The sequence below is a fragment of the Poecilia reticulata genome, chromosome 9, assembly GCF_904066995.2.
Source record: "Poecilia reticulata chromosome 9, P_reticulata-male-v2, whole genome shotgun sequence".
In the NCBI taxonomy this organism is placed as follows: Eukaryota; Metazoa; Chordata; class Actinopteri; order Cyprinodontiformes; family Poeciliidae; genus Poecilia; species Poecilia reticulata.
Genome location: NC_088838.1, coordinates 24,624,917 through 24,642,177, shown reverse-complemented (window position 1 = coordinate 24,642,177; position 17,261 = coordinate 24,624,917). Strand labels below are relative to the sequence as shown.

Sequence of the window (17,261 nt, the reverse complement as noted above, 5' to 3'; positions counted from 1 at the left end):
CCAAAAGGTCAGCAAACCTGAACAAACCTTACAGGACATGTTGCTGTAAATTAGGTTGAGAAATACTGGCTGAAACTCAACAGTGATGCTTTTTCTGTGTACAGAAAAGTAAAACAAACTATTTGAAAAGAGATTAATTGTGTTAACACTCGTGGCTAATGCCATCCACCAATCAGTCATAACTTTATAACCTTCTTTTTTAATAGATTGTGTGCAGATTGTCTAAACATGATTTAAATTACAGTAGATTTTATCAGATTTAATTCCTCTACAGTTAATCAAGCAAATTGAACTTTTTTTTTTTTTTTGCAAAACAAAAAGGAAGATTTTCAATTAGCTTCCTTACTTCTAATGATGCAAATGCACATCTGCCTCAGACAAAACCAGAAAGAACTCCAAAGTTGCTCCTAATGTTACAGGGATTCGTTCAAAATTGCATTCTGCTGCGAATAACGATTGTTCAAAGGGGGGGATGCTGTTTGTTCAATGGTCCAGCTGGTAAACTCTCAATAAATCAAAGCTCTGCTGTTGTTTCCAATTTGGTCTCTGCTCATTTGTGTCAGTAATCGCTAGTCTAAACACCCGAGCTCACGTGTGCAATCTTGTCTTTGAGAAGAAATGACGCACTCACTGCTGTAAATTTCTCTTTGAGCAACAAGTGTGCCACTTCCACTTCTGTCTAATGTGTGTTGTTTTGGCGAATCTTATTGCCAGGATTCAGGGTTGCTGGATGATAATAAAACAATACTAATGAAAGTTATTTTGCAGTAGAAAACATCTGCATGTTTAATGAAGCTGCTCATGAAAAAAGGATTAGAACTTAAGAGCAAATGTGCAGGTGGTTATTAATCTCATTAAAACATAGTGGTGTATGTCTGTTTGTTTGTTTTATTCTGTGTGTGTGCGTGTGCGCGTGCGTGCGTGTGTGTGTGTGTGTGTGCGTGTGTGTGTGTGTATTGCTCTGCATTTATGAATATTTAAACAAACTAGCCAGTGTTACACTCAGGACTTGGCAGACTGGCTCTTCTTTGCTATAATTTGCATGTTAACTCTGGCAAATGGGAAAATAAAGATGAAGTGTAACTGAAAATGTGTTTGGTTTTATCACTCGAGCTCGACCACATATGTCAGAAGCAGATACTGTTAATTGGGTTGAAAGTAGAAACAAACAGGTTAAATAATGTCACAGTGGAGTGCATAAATCTGTGAAGATTTTTTTTTTCTTAAGTAGAAAATGTTGCTGTTCTTGTCCAAATGTTAGCCAGAACGTGTTTACTGTTAGCCAGAACGAGCTGTCCTCCATGTTTTTCCCTTGCTCTCTGCTCTGAATGAAGGCTTTCAGTGATGAGGAAGTCTGATTGGTATCTGCTATAAACACACCAACGATTCTTTGAGCACACTCTCCACTAGAAATATTCAGGGAATCAGCTGGAAGCAAAAGTGGGGCATCCTAATTTTGTTAATTACGTAATACTCTGAAATCCTATTTTAATAAATATCCCTGCTAATAAATAATGAAAGGGATTTGTTGTGCATCTGCTGTTTTACGTGGCAATAATTTCTGAATCTGGACCGAAATCTCTTTTCTTAAAAGATTGTAGCTTTGAACAAAACCAAGGAGCGGATGCGGCCTTATCACGTCTACCACGAGAATGAAGACCCAGATATCAAAAAGATCAAAAAGGTAAATATTATTACAATCACTTTTATTTCTTATTTCTCATATGTGCATTTACCTTTAACCTTTTCCTTCCACAGGTTCAGAGTTTCATGCGGGGCTGGCTGTGTCGCAGGAAGTGGAAAATTATTGTCCAGGACTACATTTGCTCTCCGCATGCTGAGAGCATGAGGAAGAGGAACCAGATCGTCTTCAATATGGTGGAGGCAGAGACAGAGTATGTAAATACATTATGCCTCGAGCAACATCACAATCTGCATCTAAATGGTCATGGTTATCTTCCTATGGAAATAGTCTGATAACAGTTTGGTGGCTCTGTAAATGTAATTTCACTTTAGATTTAATTTTACACATTTGAATTAGTCAAATTAGCAGAAGGAGTGCAGCAGAGAGATCACAGAGTTCTCAAGGTGGTTGTTATATGGACTGATTTTGGTTAATATTGTAAAATAATATCTGGTGCTAGATTAAGACTTGGAGATTAAGACTTTCTACCTGGAGAGCTTTCTTTATTAAAGAAAGAAAAGAGAAAGAAGAAAAAAAACATGTTTGAATTTTAATAATATTGAGAACACAATTAAAGATTAAAAGGAAGAACTTTTGGTTGGTCATGCAACATTTTGCATGAGAAACTTTAGCATCATGTATAATTTACTTATTTTACAGCTTCATTGTTTAAAATTGTTCAGTGGTATATTATTCACTTTTATCCGTGGTTGAACATACGTTTTGCACTAAGAAAGTGGCTGGTCTGGCGACTGCAGATGAAGCTCTATGAATGATCTCCCATGATATCTAGGATGGCAACAGACTGGATTTTTATGGGCAATACTAAAACTGGACCTGACAAAATGCATCGGCTTCAGATTGTTAGATTGACCAGAAGGCATCCGTTCTCCACCTGCTCCTCTTCCTTTTATGACTCTCCCATCACTTTGAAACAAGTTAACTCTGAAATAATCACAACTTTAAACATATGTTAAAATCATTTTCCGAAAAACAAACAAACAAAACAACTTAACTATAGTCCTGTTTAAAACATTTCTTAATTTCACTAAACCATTAAAATGATGACCATACATTTTAAATCCTTCCTGATTCAATTCTGACCTAAATGTGTCAGTAGTTTCTGAACACCTCAGGCTTTCAGGAACCTGTTTCAATAACACAAAAACTAGATGCTGCTTCTCCTTGTTTAGTTCAGGTCATCAAAACAAAAAGTGTTGTAAGTCTCTGATGACCTGAGAAACAGATAGAAAATGTAGGTTCAAGACCATTCAGTGCCTTAAAAATCCAGCTACAAGACGTTAAAATGTATCGTTTTGCAAACTGGGAGCCAATGATTTCAGCTCTGCTATTTTATAAATCATTTTTCTAGTGTTGGTAAAGATTGTGGCAGCATAATTTTAAACAAACTGCAGTTGTTAATGTTAAGTTAACATGAGCTGACACTTTTTTAAATTGTTGCTTACATTCGATACCATGCATTTTAACTGATGTAATACTTTATAATTATTGGCACTTGTTGTAAAGATTTTTAACAAGCTTTCTGATTCATTATTTTGTTATAGAGACTTGTTGATCTCAAGATCAAAAATCAAATCAAAATTAGTTTATTTGTAACACACCTGTGGTGGAAAAATAAACTGTGGGTCCCTGCTAGAGCCGGATGTTTTGAAGATAATCAAGTTATAGCAATATTACTGTAGAATATTGTGATCGCAATACTAGTTACAATAAATAATTTCTCGTTTTCCAGCTTATCCAGTTGAGGTTATTTAGTCTAAAAATATCAAATGTAATTTTAAAAGTAAGAATAAAACTTTTGCAACAAAACTGAGAGCTCTTGTTGGAGCTGGTCAGGTTCATTTTAAATAATGTGTTTATGTTTGTTTTCTGTCGTGTTTAAAAGCTAAGCTTATTAAAGCTACATTTATGCAAACTAATGTAAATGATGACATCCAATTGTTTTAAAAGCTTCTGTAATTGTTGTTTTTTGTTCCAGAGTTTACAGTTTTACATTGTGCACTACAATCCTGTTAAAATCTTACAGCAAACTGCTGCCTATCACAACACCAGGTGTTGCATTTGCACCATGATTTTTATTGACAGTCTGCAAAGGTTCTTTGGAAACATGGATGGTTTCTGTGCGTTCACCATCTGTTTTAGGCTCACGTTGAATGAAGGCACCATTAAAATTCATCAATTTATCAGCAGGATGAAATGATCCAGATGACAGGAGTTGTCTGAACGTAGCACAGGGTGAAGAGTCTGAATAACCCGATACGTACCCTGTATCTTATCTTAGCATTTGCAGTAAGAAGGAGTGATGGACACAAAAGCAAAAGTCTGTTTTTCACTGATTACGGCAAGACTCTGAACCCTGAATCAGTTTGCACTGCACAATTGTAAAGTCAGATCTTAAACCACATAACCCTTTCTTCTCCTTAACTGGTGCAATAAGAAATCAATCAATCAATCCCATGATAAATTAAAAGAAGCTTCATAATGTCCATTCTGATGTATTTTTGAAGGGTTATTTTGTTTACAGATACATCATAATTCATTTTATTTATTATTTCTGTTGTGTGTGGTTTTCCATTTCCATTTTAATTATTCTTTTTATGTATTTTATTTGGGATATTTAGAATATTTTCCAGTTGCATTGTAGACAAGTCATTACAGCAGAGAATGCAAAATGTAATTGCAAAATTTGTTATTACGGCAGGCTATGGTGGCTAATGTATTTTGTATTCAAATTTCAACCTACAAAAACCCACAACCTTCTTCAGTCCCAGGCTGTTTGGGACAAAAGAAGGTCCCAAACAATATGTTCCCAGGCTGTTTGGGACTGAAGAAGGTCCCAAACAATTTGGAGGTGTGTGCGCATTACCACATCTGGGAGCCCTATTCTACAGGATGCACATTGCATGCCTCTCTTTTTTTGCAGTATGACTTGTGATACCACTATATTAGGATATCTTGCAGAACAACCTTTCATATTTCTTTTTACTCGTGTGTGTGTGTGTGACAGGTATGTCCACCAGCTCTACATCCTGGTAAACTGTTTCCTCAGACCTCTGAGAATGGCCGCCAGCTCAAAGAAACCTCCCATCAGCCATGATGATGTGAGCAGCATCTTCCTCAACAGGTGTGTTGGTGTATGTTTGAATATGTCTTTTTGTTACTTTTAAAAAATAAAACCAAAAAACTCTTCTCTGCTTTTCTATAAATCTCCCTAAAGTCGTCACTATTAATGCGTTTTCAATATGTTCCCAGTGAGACCATTATGTTCCTCCATGAGATTTTCCATCAAGGCTTGAAAGCGAGGATCGCCAACTGGCCAACGCTGGTGCTGGGTGAGCTGTCACTCGCCTGCACACACAGAGCAGAGCACACAAACACAATCCATAACCGCGCTCGCTGAAGGCATGAAGGTCGGCTTTGTAGCGATTCTCCGCTTCAATATTTTCTATTCAGACCAGACGTCACTGTTAATGTCACTTAGTCCTATTCACAAAAACCCAGATGTTCCTATCTCAGTCTGCACTGAGCAGACTCATTGTCTTCACAGACAATAACCATCCAGACCAGAAGCTTCTCACCGTCTCACCCCCTAAAAAAAGACCCCTGAGCGGATAAGCATCACCCTGGAGACAGGCGGCCGACAGATGTGGCAGCAAATTACTGGTGACAAATTATAACATAGAGGAGAGCGCTGATTAAACTTGTCGACCTGATGTGACTCTTCTTTTCAAGCGGAATCTGGATGTAGACATTTCATCACCGACGTCTTTCTAGTCAATTACTGTTGTAGAAAACATGTTTGAGATCCCCTCATTATGCAGCCAGTCCTTTTTTTCACCAAAAAGATCTGTGCAGCTTTTATTTTTCATAAATTTCTTTTTTCCCCTTCTCAGGTCATAAATACATTTTAAGAAGGCTAAACATGTTTCAGACTGTGGTTACTTTTTTATTTTTTATTAAATAGACTTAATTAAGAGTTGAAGGGGCTGAATGTCTCACCTCTTTTGATCTGCCAATACTGATTTTAGCCAATTTCTGCTTCAATTTAGTAGAAAGCTAATTTTTGTGAGCAAGTGTTAATTATTTATTTCATGAAAAAAACCGTGATGTCACACCCTTTGTTTGAGAAAAGTTTCACAGTTGTTTTAAAACAAAGAGAAAATGGTAAGAGATTTTAATCCTAAAAATCTTTAGCAAATTATAAAAGCAGTTACCATCTTTGTGCGGCTAACATTTCTAACGCAGTGTGTACATTCTAGAAAATGCATATGTTTACCATAACCTTTAGATTTGCAAAAGGTTGATAACATAACAAAATGCTATATTTTCCATGGCGGACCTTGATTGAAAGCTCAAAGTATAGAAAAAAGCAACTTTGCTTTAATACATGTAGTCTTCCTGTTATCTGCTCTTACTATCATGCAGCCTGAATGAAACCCTTAGAAAATTAAATGGCTTGTGAAACTATCCAACTTTACACACCGAGGACACACAGTTGTTAGCTTGACCAGGGAGTGGTCAGTCCAGCATGCTCACCATTTAGGAGAAAAATATTATTTTTGGACTTTTCAACACTCCAATCATTGGTCAGGGCTGATTAAGGTGAAATGTATGAATTTCTAATCACCCGACAATTTCTCAGTGCATCGTTAAGCTTCATAAATTATGTACTGCATGTACTCTAGTAAGGACATTAAAATTTCAGTATATCTAATAAAACATTTGGACTCTGCTGCTTCTGCTGAAGAAATACCGAGGGGACATTTTCTTCTCGCAGTCTGATTTATCATTTTATAGCTGAATTAAGTAAAAATAATGCTTGGAAATATTTTGCTTTTATGTTTATAGTTTCCTATTTTATATGACTGAGCACACAAACGTTAAACACTGAAGAAAATTAACAACAATTAATTCTATGTGCAACATGAATCCGTGCAGCTTGTGAAAGAGCTGCACAGTTAAAGTCATTGGATAGAAAAAAAATGCAACTGAATGAATGTTTATAAATATGCAAATTATTGCTATTACCAAAAATATTGTGGCAAACATCCTACTGACAGTGTGACAGATAATGTCCTAAAAAAAACAATGGATTTGTGTTGGACACAATTTGCAGGTACTGACTGCATGTGCATTTATATTGTATGTTTTTACCTCCAGCTGACCTGTTTGACATCCTGCTGCCCATGCTAAACATCTACCAGGAGTTTGTGCGTAACCATCAGTACAGCCTTCAGGTTTTAGCCAACTGTAAGCAGAACAGAGACTTCGACAAACTGCTGAAACAGTACGAGTCCAACGCTGCCTGTGAGGGAAGGATGCTCGAGACTTTTCTCACATACCCGATGTTCCAGGTAGATCATAAACTCTGCCACACTTTTGCACAACTGAATTAGATGTATATATCCACTCAACTTTGCTTTTCCATAATGCTCTTTCCTCCATAAAGATCCCCCGTTACATCATAACACTACACGAACTCCTGGCCCACACACCTCATGAGCATGTGGAGCGCAAGAGTCTTGAGTTTGCCAAGTCCAAATTAGAGGAATTATCTAGGTAGGTGTTGAAAGACTCAACATTTTTCTATTCACTCTGATTATAAAAACTGAAATAACTGGATTATTGTGTATCCAGAGTGATGCACGATGAGGTTAGCGACACAGAAAACATCCGGAAGAACCTGGCCATTGAGAGGATGATTGTTGAAGGCTGTGATATCCTGCTGGACACCAGCCAGACCTTCGTCAGGCAGGGTGAGTCTTCATCGGTGCACAGCAATGCTCTTTAGTGGTTTGATTCAGAAAACTCCTTGTTTGCTGTGATTTATGCTGTTTCTTTAAAATAGTGCGATAGCAGCTGTTTGTATTGGGCTCTTGTCCCAGTATCGTAACATCTGTATGCCTCACATGCTGGACAGCTGTCAGCTGCAGCCAGAGGATCTCCTACAGACACCAAAAGTGATTTTTTTTTAAACCTCATCAAGACATTGGGATCATGTCTCATGCACATAACTGACTGGTTTTGCTATTGCTCCAGTAGCAATAGGGCCACTATATCTTTCCCTGTGCAGATAATGTGATTCTGTCGAAATCTGGATTTTGGTGTTTGGTTTTTCCCCCTGGGTCTGTTACCCCACATCTGAATGCAACTAAACACGTGCAGGATTTCACCATAGGCTCTGCCTGGTCTAACAAAGTAAAACCACTCAATTACTTTTATTACTCCACATACCCCTGCACACCTTAAGCAACAAGTAGCTATTATAAAAACACAATCTTTCAAAACTGAATTATGTTGAGAAGTTATTGAGTTACATTAATTCAATATGGACTCTGGTGTTCATCCCGAATGCTCTAATTCTAATTCAAAGTGTAGAAACCTAATAACGGCTTCCTACTGTTTCATAACAACATTAATTATCAAATTGGTAAAATTGGATAAGATTTTCTCATTTAGCAGCGGCAATGAAACTACTTGTCTGATGTTCTGCTGTGAAAAACAGCCGCAGCCCCTTGTGGCATTTACAGAGAACCTTTGTGGGCATCCTGTGGTGTTTGGCTCTTGGAAAATAGCAGCAGGTGACTGTGGGTTGCAGGATTTTCCCTTTGATGATTGGGTTTACCAGTTGATCCTACAGATTAGGATCTTATGCTTGTTGAGCTGTCTCTACCGTGTGGTGAAACACACAGTCTTGTTGAGGAGGCACGACGTCATCTGGGAGTGGTGCCGCCTTGAAATAGGTGATGGATGCCAGGAACCAAGATTTCTCAGCAGAACAATGTGTTGTACCCAAATAGTCGATTTAATTTACCTGTCGGTGGTTTTATTGTTAAGTCTGTGGGCTGGGAGAGATCTACAAGTCTTTAAAGACACATTAAACTGTCCTAGGAAATCAGGCTGAGTTTTTCCCTCTGTAGCTGACTCATCAGAAGTGGCTTGTTTTTTTTCTAATTTGGATCGTGTTTTTAATCCACAAAAAAAAAAAAATCTCTAAACACTGAAAGGCATTCAAGAAAGATGGTTTCCACTTAATCTACAATTGTGTGGAATTTGGTTTTAGCATCCGTCCGTCCGTCCGTCCATCCATTTATCTATTTGTCCATTCAGAGCCTCACTATAGTAAAAATATGCCCCCCAAAATTCAGTTTAGTCCAGTTTACTTTTATGTTACTGTTTTTCTCTCACTTTGTGCAAGTCCTACATCTATGTTTGACATTTGCACAACATCTTGTACATTTTTCAAAACAGTTAGAACAAAATGGATAGTTCCTTCCTCAAAAGCAAGTATTCATGTCGAGATCAGATCTTAGTGACACACCCTAAAACTTCTAAAGACAGCACTTTACAGTCTTTGCGTAGCTATTTGAAATCTGCATTTAGCGAAGTAAATAAATACAAGGCACTAAACACATATGATTTGCAGTTTGAATTTGTTCACAGCTTTGTGTAAAAGAAAAGCATAAACTTATTCACAACAAACACAAGAATCAACCGATGGACTAAACTGTGCACAGCTGTAAACAATATTATCAGTGAAAACCAAATTTTTCCTGACAGAAGTTGATCAGTTTTGGGAAGGAAAGAATGATGAAGAAAAAGTTGGCAGATTTTGACAACTATTTAAAAAATAAATTGTATGCAACGACATATGTATGTGATGACTTTTACAGGGAATGACTAATTAGCATTCATTCATAGCTATTGTTCATTTTGACTGACATAACTATATAACACTGTCATAAAGCAGCAGAGCAATGTGTGGAAGCAATTGGTGCATGTCTAAAAGCATTTGCAAGTTTGTTGGAAGAATGAGAAGCCGCTGCTGTGACGCTCAAAGAAATGTTGTGGAGGCTCAACTAACAATTGCAGGAATTTTAATTTTAATCACATAAATGGATCAAATCAGTGTGTGTGTGTGTCTTCTCTTCAGTCAGTTTAATGATGTGTTATATAATCCTACACTGCTCCTGCTCCACAGGCTCTCTGATCCAGCTGCCGTCCGTGGAGCGAGGGAAACTCAGCAAAGTCCGACTCGGCTCCCTTTCCCTGAAGAAAGAGGGAGAGCGACAGTGTTTTCTTTTCACAAAGCACTTTCTAGTCTGCACTCGCAGCTCTGGTGGAAAACTGCACCTCCTGAAGGTGACATCACCGTTACACTGTGTTCTGCAACAATACACGTAAAAGAATCTAGAATATATATTTTTTCTTCTTCTAACAGCAAGGTGGAGTTTTGTCCCTTATCGACTGCACACTCATAGAGGAACCAGATGCTGCTGATGACGAATGTAAGAACAGTGTTTCCTTTTCTTCGCTTGAATACCTCCTACATATCGGGTTATTCAGACTCTTGAACTCTTTTGAAGGTTAATTAGATGTCAAACAATAATTAATTTCCTTTAAATATCAGACGTTCACCCTTTAAATATCATGGTATGATCTTTTAACATTATAGAACTGTAACTTCTTTATGTGAAAATTCATTTTGAATCTAGGATTGGTGATTACACACATAAATGCAAAGAGTGAGGCACTCGTGTGGATTCTCACGGTCCATTTTACCTTTAATCCTCAGCAATGCACAGACGAAGAGTTGCCTAGTGAACCTCCAGTGCTGCTGTTTTCCTCATAAATATTTAGGAGCTTATCCATCTAGGTGTGTGTTGTAGTGTAAAACGCTGATTGTTTTCCCCTGTATTGCAGCTAAAACGGCTGGTCAGGTGTTTGGTCAGCTGGACTTTAAGTTGGTGGTGGAGCCGTCAGACTTGCCTTCATTTACTGTGGTGCTGCTGGCGCCGTCGCGGCAGGAGAAGGCTGCATGGACCAGTGATATTAGCCAGGTAATACGCCAACACAGATCCATACAAACACATAATAACAAGAACACCTCTAAACGGCAAGAGCACGTCTCCGCTGGGCATTGAGGGGGCTTAGTGATGAGTAAACAGAGTGTGGTGCCGTTCCCCTGGGCTCGCTGCCTCTGTGCTTCGCAAACAAGGTAACAGCGTGCAAGCATGTCACAGTGGATTAATTCTTGTCACCTAGAATACAATGACGGGTTTATAAATTGCTTTCTTGTCTTAACATATTCTTATTAATCCTATCTTTGTAATAATTTAAAGGAGGAAAACAATAAAACCAGGTCAAACTACTTTGGGATGTTTTCTATTGCTCTCTCCACCAGTTGTCTGTATAATGTTTAGAAAATATTTTGTCTTTGGTTAATTGTTGCTCTCTGCGTATTTACAGTGCATCGATAATATCCGCTGTAATGGCCTGATGACTAGTGTGTTTGAGGAAAACTCTAAAGTCACCGTGCCTCATATGATCAAGTAAGTATCTTTGTGTGAAGGAAAGCACACATATCTTCATGCTATGCACCTAGAGCAAGCTGCATGTTCAAAGTTGAAGTGCTGCGGAGAGAAATTAGTTTCAAAATTGACACAAGTTTGGATTTTAAGTAGGCATGGGCCAGTTTGTGATATCTCTTGAGTGCCAATGTCTTGCAACTTTTGCATTCATCCTTGTTCAAAATCACCTGAATCAAAAGGCTTATTTACTTCTGGTATTTTGCAAAAGCCTGATCATCAACAATTTGTTTGATTCAGGTGTGTTAGAGCACAGATGCCTCCAAAAGTTGCAGGGTATTTGAACGCGAGGACTGGAGTTGCTGACCTCTGAGCTAGAGCTACAGGTTAAAAAGTAAAATGTCAGGCTGCTCCAGAATCTCCATTGGGCTGTACCTCCAAAAGTTGCAGGGTATTTGAACGCGAGGACTGGAGTTGCTGACCTCTGAGCTAGAGCTACAGGTTAAAAAGTTAAATGTCAGGCTGCTCCAGAATCTCCATTGGGCTGTACCTTTAGTAAAGCTTAGTTATTTTAATGAGAATTCCAAGACTAAGAGTTTTATCTTAGTTTTTACTTTCTTCTGCATACTCTGATCCCCCCTCTGCCACCCGTTGCTCAGCACAGCTTTTTTCCATTACACTTTGTTCTCACGAGTCAGTTAGTAGGAATATAAAATGAGTCTAAATGAGTTCATTATAAAGTTAATGCTGTTTTGAAAGTTGTGAGCATCCGTGTCTGTTAAAAAGCTGACGAAACCCATGCTGACAGCCTGACTAATTTAACATCCTGCCTTCGTGCACGATTTTCATGTAAAACTTTAAACTCTTCAAGAAAATAAGGAAGAAAGAGTTACTATGTGGAGTAAAGGAGGACATTTTGTGCAATTTACCCGCTTTGTGGTTTTAAATTTGACCTCCTGCTGGTTGAAACCATTTATTGCAACCCCATAGCCAAATGTAGCTAATGTGCACTGCAGACAAATAATAACAAAATTACTTCAAATCAAAGCAAGTACAAAACATCCCTTTGCAGAAGGCTCTCTTTTTTTCTTCCCTCGAAAAATGGAAAAGCACCAAACCTTAGAGAAGGGACTAAAGCAAAAACAGCTGCATCCTCTTATATTTTCTTCTTTTAAATGTTTATGATAATATGTCAAATTTGTGCAACTACTGTCATTTTATCCAGGGATATAATGACATGAGAATCTCATGGCAACCCATGCTTAGTTATAGAAATGAAAACCTCACTGAGATGAGACAAATGTGTCTGTTGTCGTCTGCACTGATTTGTTTGAAAATATGGACACTCAGAAGAGCATGTCACAATCATAATCACAATTATCAAGATGCTTCTACGTCTAAAACTTTTGTGACTATTTTGATACTAGATCCATGCTCCTGTGAAAAAGTAATTGCTTTAAGTCAAAGTTTTATGTTTTATGTTGGTTTCTTTTAATTTATAGTTTTCATTTTTATTTCTCTCTTTATTGGCATAACCTTATTTTTGCTCAGTTGCATTTAATGCATTTTTCTTGCTGAGCTGCCCTTCAGTCACCCACATGCTGTTTTGTGTTTGTGTCCGTATGTGCGCGTGCGTGTGTGTGTGTGTATCCATCAGATCCGATGTGCGCCTCCATAAAGATGATGTTGACATTTGCTTCAGCAAGACGCTCAACTCCTGCAAGGTCCCCCAGATCCGTTACGCGAGTGTGGAGCGGCTGCTGGAGCGGCTGACCGACCTGCGCTTCCTCTCTATAGACTTCCTGAACACCTTCCTGCACACGTACAGGATCTTCACCACGGCAACCGTGGTCATGGACAAACTGGCTGACATCTACAAGAAGCCCTTTTCCTCCATACCCATCAGGTCTTGCAATTTACACATACAAATATGCAGTCATGCTTTTGGTCATACGACACACATTTACTGCAGGGATTGGGTTATTTTTCATTAAAATATAAGAATCGGGTTTTGATTTTACACATGACCAGCTTGAACAAACAATGTTTGTATCTGAAGGGCCAGCAGGACAGATGCCTCAACAAATTTTGTTTGGCATCAACATAAAATTCTGCTGTGTGTCACATGATGTTTCAATCTAAATTTCATTATATCTCTGGCTGCATCAGAGCAGGGTGTTTATGCTCCACGTTTTTGCTCAGCTCTGGGTTTTGACTGGAAAAGTTTGTGTTTTTTTTGTGCCAAAGGACATAGTAACTTAACTCGTCATGACTTGTGGCTGCCTTCATTGGATGAGAACAAGAAGGAAGCACTTGAGCATTAGAGGCACACAAGAAAGAGAGTTGCATGTTTGCAGTTTTTCTAGATTTTAAGATTTAATACATGCTTTTTTCAAAGAGATTAAATTAAAGCTGTATTGTACAGAAAGCACGTTTTGCCTAAACCATATATTTATTATTTTAACAATTTTCTGGTAAGCTACTCACATGGAGGAGGGGAAGGTTATTTTAGGATTTGCTTTAAGCAGATAAGTAGTAGAGATGCACATTCAATGTGTTGTGTTTTATAAAGGTGAAGCCATCAATTCGCACTTAGTCAAATCTGATTTACCCGTAAGAACAATTAAATATAATTATTAATCTATATTTTAAGTTAATCACTTACACTAGAAGTAAAATCAATTTTGCATTGATAGAGACGTGACTGTGAAACAGGGTAATTTTAAAAGATGGAAGGGTGGGTATTGTGTCAAATCGACTTATTGAGCTTTTTATCTTGCTATAATGTTATTCTCTAGTGTCAGATGTTAGCAAACACCTGATGGAGCTGCGAGTCTGCTGAGTTCATCATACAGACTACTTCTCAGTCCAATACTAGATTTAAACTGATTTAAACAGCATCATGGAGAAGCATTACTGTGATGAAAGGTTAGGAGCTTCTTAAAGAGACGGAGGCAAAGTCAAACTAAGACAAACTTCTTTTCAGTTGTTACAACTGAAGGTAACTTCAGCAACTTTATTGTGTTATAAAATGGCTCTATGTTCCAGAAAAATACATAATTCTCCCTTTTGAAACAAACATAAGATGACAGTCAAGATTCCGTTTTGAGCTTTTTTAGGCTCATGATTTAGCTATCAAGTATTTTAAATAATAAAGTACTCAAATCAAATTAAAATCAAATTATCACTCCATTTTTGGGGTAATTTGACTTGTTGCGCTAGGTGAACCTTGCATCCCTGCATTTAAACGTTGTTTAAATTATAAAATCCTTCCAAGACATTTTCTTTCCATGAACAATCTCTTTGGTACTTTAGTTTTGTCTTCTTTTGTTTTTGGAGTCTCCATTTTGTGAATACAGAGAGGATAAACGGTATTGGTGGTGTCTGTGTGTAACGCCATATTTGCAGAGAATTCAGAGCAATTTTGTTTTTAGAAGAAGTTTCCTTTCGCATCAGGGCAGTTAGTTCCTCATAGATCTTCTGGGAGTGTCAAAGTCTGCCAACTTGTGATTCCAGTTGTCACCTGCTGGAGCTGATGAAGCCATCGCATCATCAGCTTGGCCTTCACTAATTCTTTAAAGGCATAGTAATTCTAGTAGATTTGGGAAAATAAATGCAAGAAGGTAATAAGAATCTCTCTAAATCCTAACTGACCGTGACCAAAAAAGGTTTATTTGATGTCAGAAAGTAAGAAAAGTTTCACTTTGAAAAATATATCTGGTTTTAACTGAAACTGAAGATTCTCCAGAAAATAAATTACCCAGTACAGTTAAACTGCTTCCAACTCTTTCCTACAAGGGGAGAGATTCTTCCCCACATCTCATTCCCACAGGGACTGAGATGAAATATCTCCACACATAAATATGTATGTAATATGCCCATATATAAATATTTACACATTTGGAAGTAAAATGATGAGCCTTTTTGAGGTTGGGTTTCCTCCCATGTGATTATCTTAGGAGTCTGAATATTTCCTGTGCCCTGCTGTTCTCTGATTCACAGTGTCTGCTCCTTCCTCAGGCACGACTTTCCTCCAAGAGAGATTAATTAATCACTCTTCCAACATCATCCCTCTGACCATCTTCCATCTCTGTTGTGTCGCTTGGATTTCTGTCTCAATCCAACCGTTCCATCCCGACATTAAATCATGTTTTGTCATCCGTCTCTCTTGTCCCCACATATTCCAGGGTGCAGCGCCACTCATTTGACCGTCTGTCCATCTCATCCATCTGTCCTGACTACAGTCTGAAGATCAAGAAGATAGCCATGGATCAGTCCAAGTAACTTGGTCTTTTCTCTGTTGACTCTGCTGCACTTTCTCCTGTCTTCTTCTTCTCTCTTCTGGTCATGGTCTGATACTGAACTAATGCATGGCTCCAGCTTTTACTGATCCTGACTGAGAATTTATCCCAATGATTTACTGGGATTGTAACTCTCTATCTGTCTCTGACATTATAATGAATCACAACAATAAAGAAATGAAGGGAAATCTGAATATATTTTAATGTGTAAAGTCTGCATTAATCCAAAAGCATGTTTTCTCAATGGAATATTACTTTCTTTACATGTTTTCTTTCCAACAAATCATTAAATCAGTAAGATATTAATCACCTTAAGTTTGCATCGGTCAGAGATTTCTACACAAACAGAAGATGCCTGTGTTTGCCTTTGCATGATAACTCTACCCATAAACCAATTCTGACTCGACTCCCTGAACTGCAATAACCAAATGTTTTATTTTCCATTTGACAACAGCTTTTATGTTTCTGGCACAGAATCAAACACCAAACCTGTGGTGACTCTCAGACCTAAGGAAGATTTTTACATCTATCTGTCGAAAACGCAAGTCACGGATTGACTCTAATATGTTCCTGGCCTTAAATATTAGAAGATATCCATATTTTCTGATCTATAATAGTTTTACATAAACATTTAGTATTGTTTTCATGGGTAAACAAACATAAACTACAGTTACTCTCTGCTATTATTGCTCACAGTTGCATTTATAGTTATGAGATTAGAAATTACATACTAAGCACCAGAATGACAATTTTTTGACTTTTCACATTATTGTCATCCAGCATCCATCAACAAATTACTTGGTAATACAGTATTAGAACAATTAAATGTTCATGAAGTGACAATATGGCTGGTTAGTATTTGATCAAATTAATATTAAATCGTTTCAATAAAGCAAAAGTTTATTTTTGTATTCACAAAATGTCAAGATGATTATTACATCACTATTCACTGACAGCAGACTTTGTAACAATCTCTGCCTGCATGTTTAAATTTAAAGTAGTCTGACAGATCTGATAGAAGGTAAAGAAGAAATCCAACCCAAACCCAATAACTAGTTATGCTGCCTTTTACAGCAAAAACTCCCACCATGCATGTGTGAAAACATGTAAAAGAGTTTTGATCATCACGGTGATGGTATTCTCTTCTTTGGACAATTTTTAAATTCAGCAACACTGGAGAATTTTTAAGCAGACAGAAGAGGCCTGTTTACAATCACAATATAGCATCTGAGTTGGGTAATGAGTCCAGGTTTTGACTAGGCCACTCCAGGTCTCTATCTCTTCCTATTCCTATTCCTATTCAACACAGTTCATCAAACACAAAATCAATGCCTTCCAGGGCCAGCGTGGTCCCCATGCATAAATCCTCTAAAAGATGAGAGGCAAGCTACATGAGAGAAAACTCTAGTCTAGATGATCTGGAGAGACTTTGCAAAGCAGAATGTCCAAATTCTCTTTGTGCTCCAATTTCATAAAATGTTATAGAGGTAGAGTAAATGATGTCCTGATGCTCAATGTTTCCCCCCCGTTGGACAATAAAGGATATTTCAGTTCTAATCCAATTTAATTGAACAGACTTTAATTGTTCCTTAGGTGAGTTTGTTAACTATTGCTTCCTAACATTGTAATAATTCCCCAATAAATTAAAAACGCTGGGTCTTTCTCCAGTTTACAGTTTGAGATTAAGTTTGTAAAAGTGTATGTGGATATTTACCTAATAAATGTGATGTTACATGCTGGCTATTTTAAAGAAACATTATGATTTGTGTGTTCCTACAAGTGTAAATGTGAACCAGTCTGCACTCCTTCAAACCTATCACATCATCTTTGTGGAAATAAACTGCACAACACAAACTCTAACGAGAGTGAAAACTGATCGTGAGCAGTGTCAGGCCGTAAAAACCAAGCCGTCTTGACAGCTGCTATAAAGCCTTTCAGGGATAAACT

General features: G+C 37.7%; 1 protein-coding gene across 2 annotated transcripts in view; it reads left to right on the top strand.

The window, feature by feature from the left end:
- The window catches only part of rasgrf2b (Ras protein-specific guanine nucleotide-releasing factor 2b), a 53,282-nt gene that overhangs the window by 23,756 nt on the left and 12,265 nt on the right, over positions 1-17,261 (top strand). The window contains exons 4-16 of one of the 2 annotated variants that reach the window (XM_008418212.3): positions 1,595-1,684; positions 1,759-1,895; positions 4,713-4,829; positions 4,958-5,037; positions 6,866-7,059; positions 7,155-7,264; positions 7,343-7,461; positions 9,687-9,847; positions 9,927-9,993; positions 10,409-10,545; positions 10,955-11,037; positions 12,671-12,919; positions 15,201-15,293. In XM_008418212.3, the coding sequence (XP_008416434.1) occupies positions 1,595-1,684; positions 1,759-1,895; positions 4,713-4,829; positions 4,958-5,037; positions 6,866-7,059; positions 7,155-7,264; positions 7,343-7,461; positions 9,687-9,847; positions 9,927-9,993; positions 10,409-10,545; positions 10,955-11,037; positions 12,671-12,919; positions 15,201-15,293 (1,637 nt within the window). The remainder of the gene's footprint in view (positions 1-1,594; positions 1,685-1,758; positions 1,896-4,712; positions 4,830-4,957; positions 5,038-6,865; positions 7,060-7,154; positions 7,265-7,342; positions 7,462-9,686; positions 9,848-9,926; positions 9,994-10,408; positions 10,546-10,954; positions 11,038-12,670; positions 12,920-15,200; positions 15,294-17,261) is intronic. The other variant, XM_008418213.3, reaches the window with a different exon arrangement.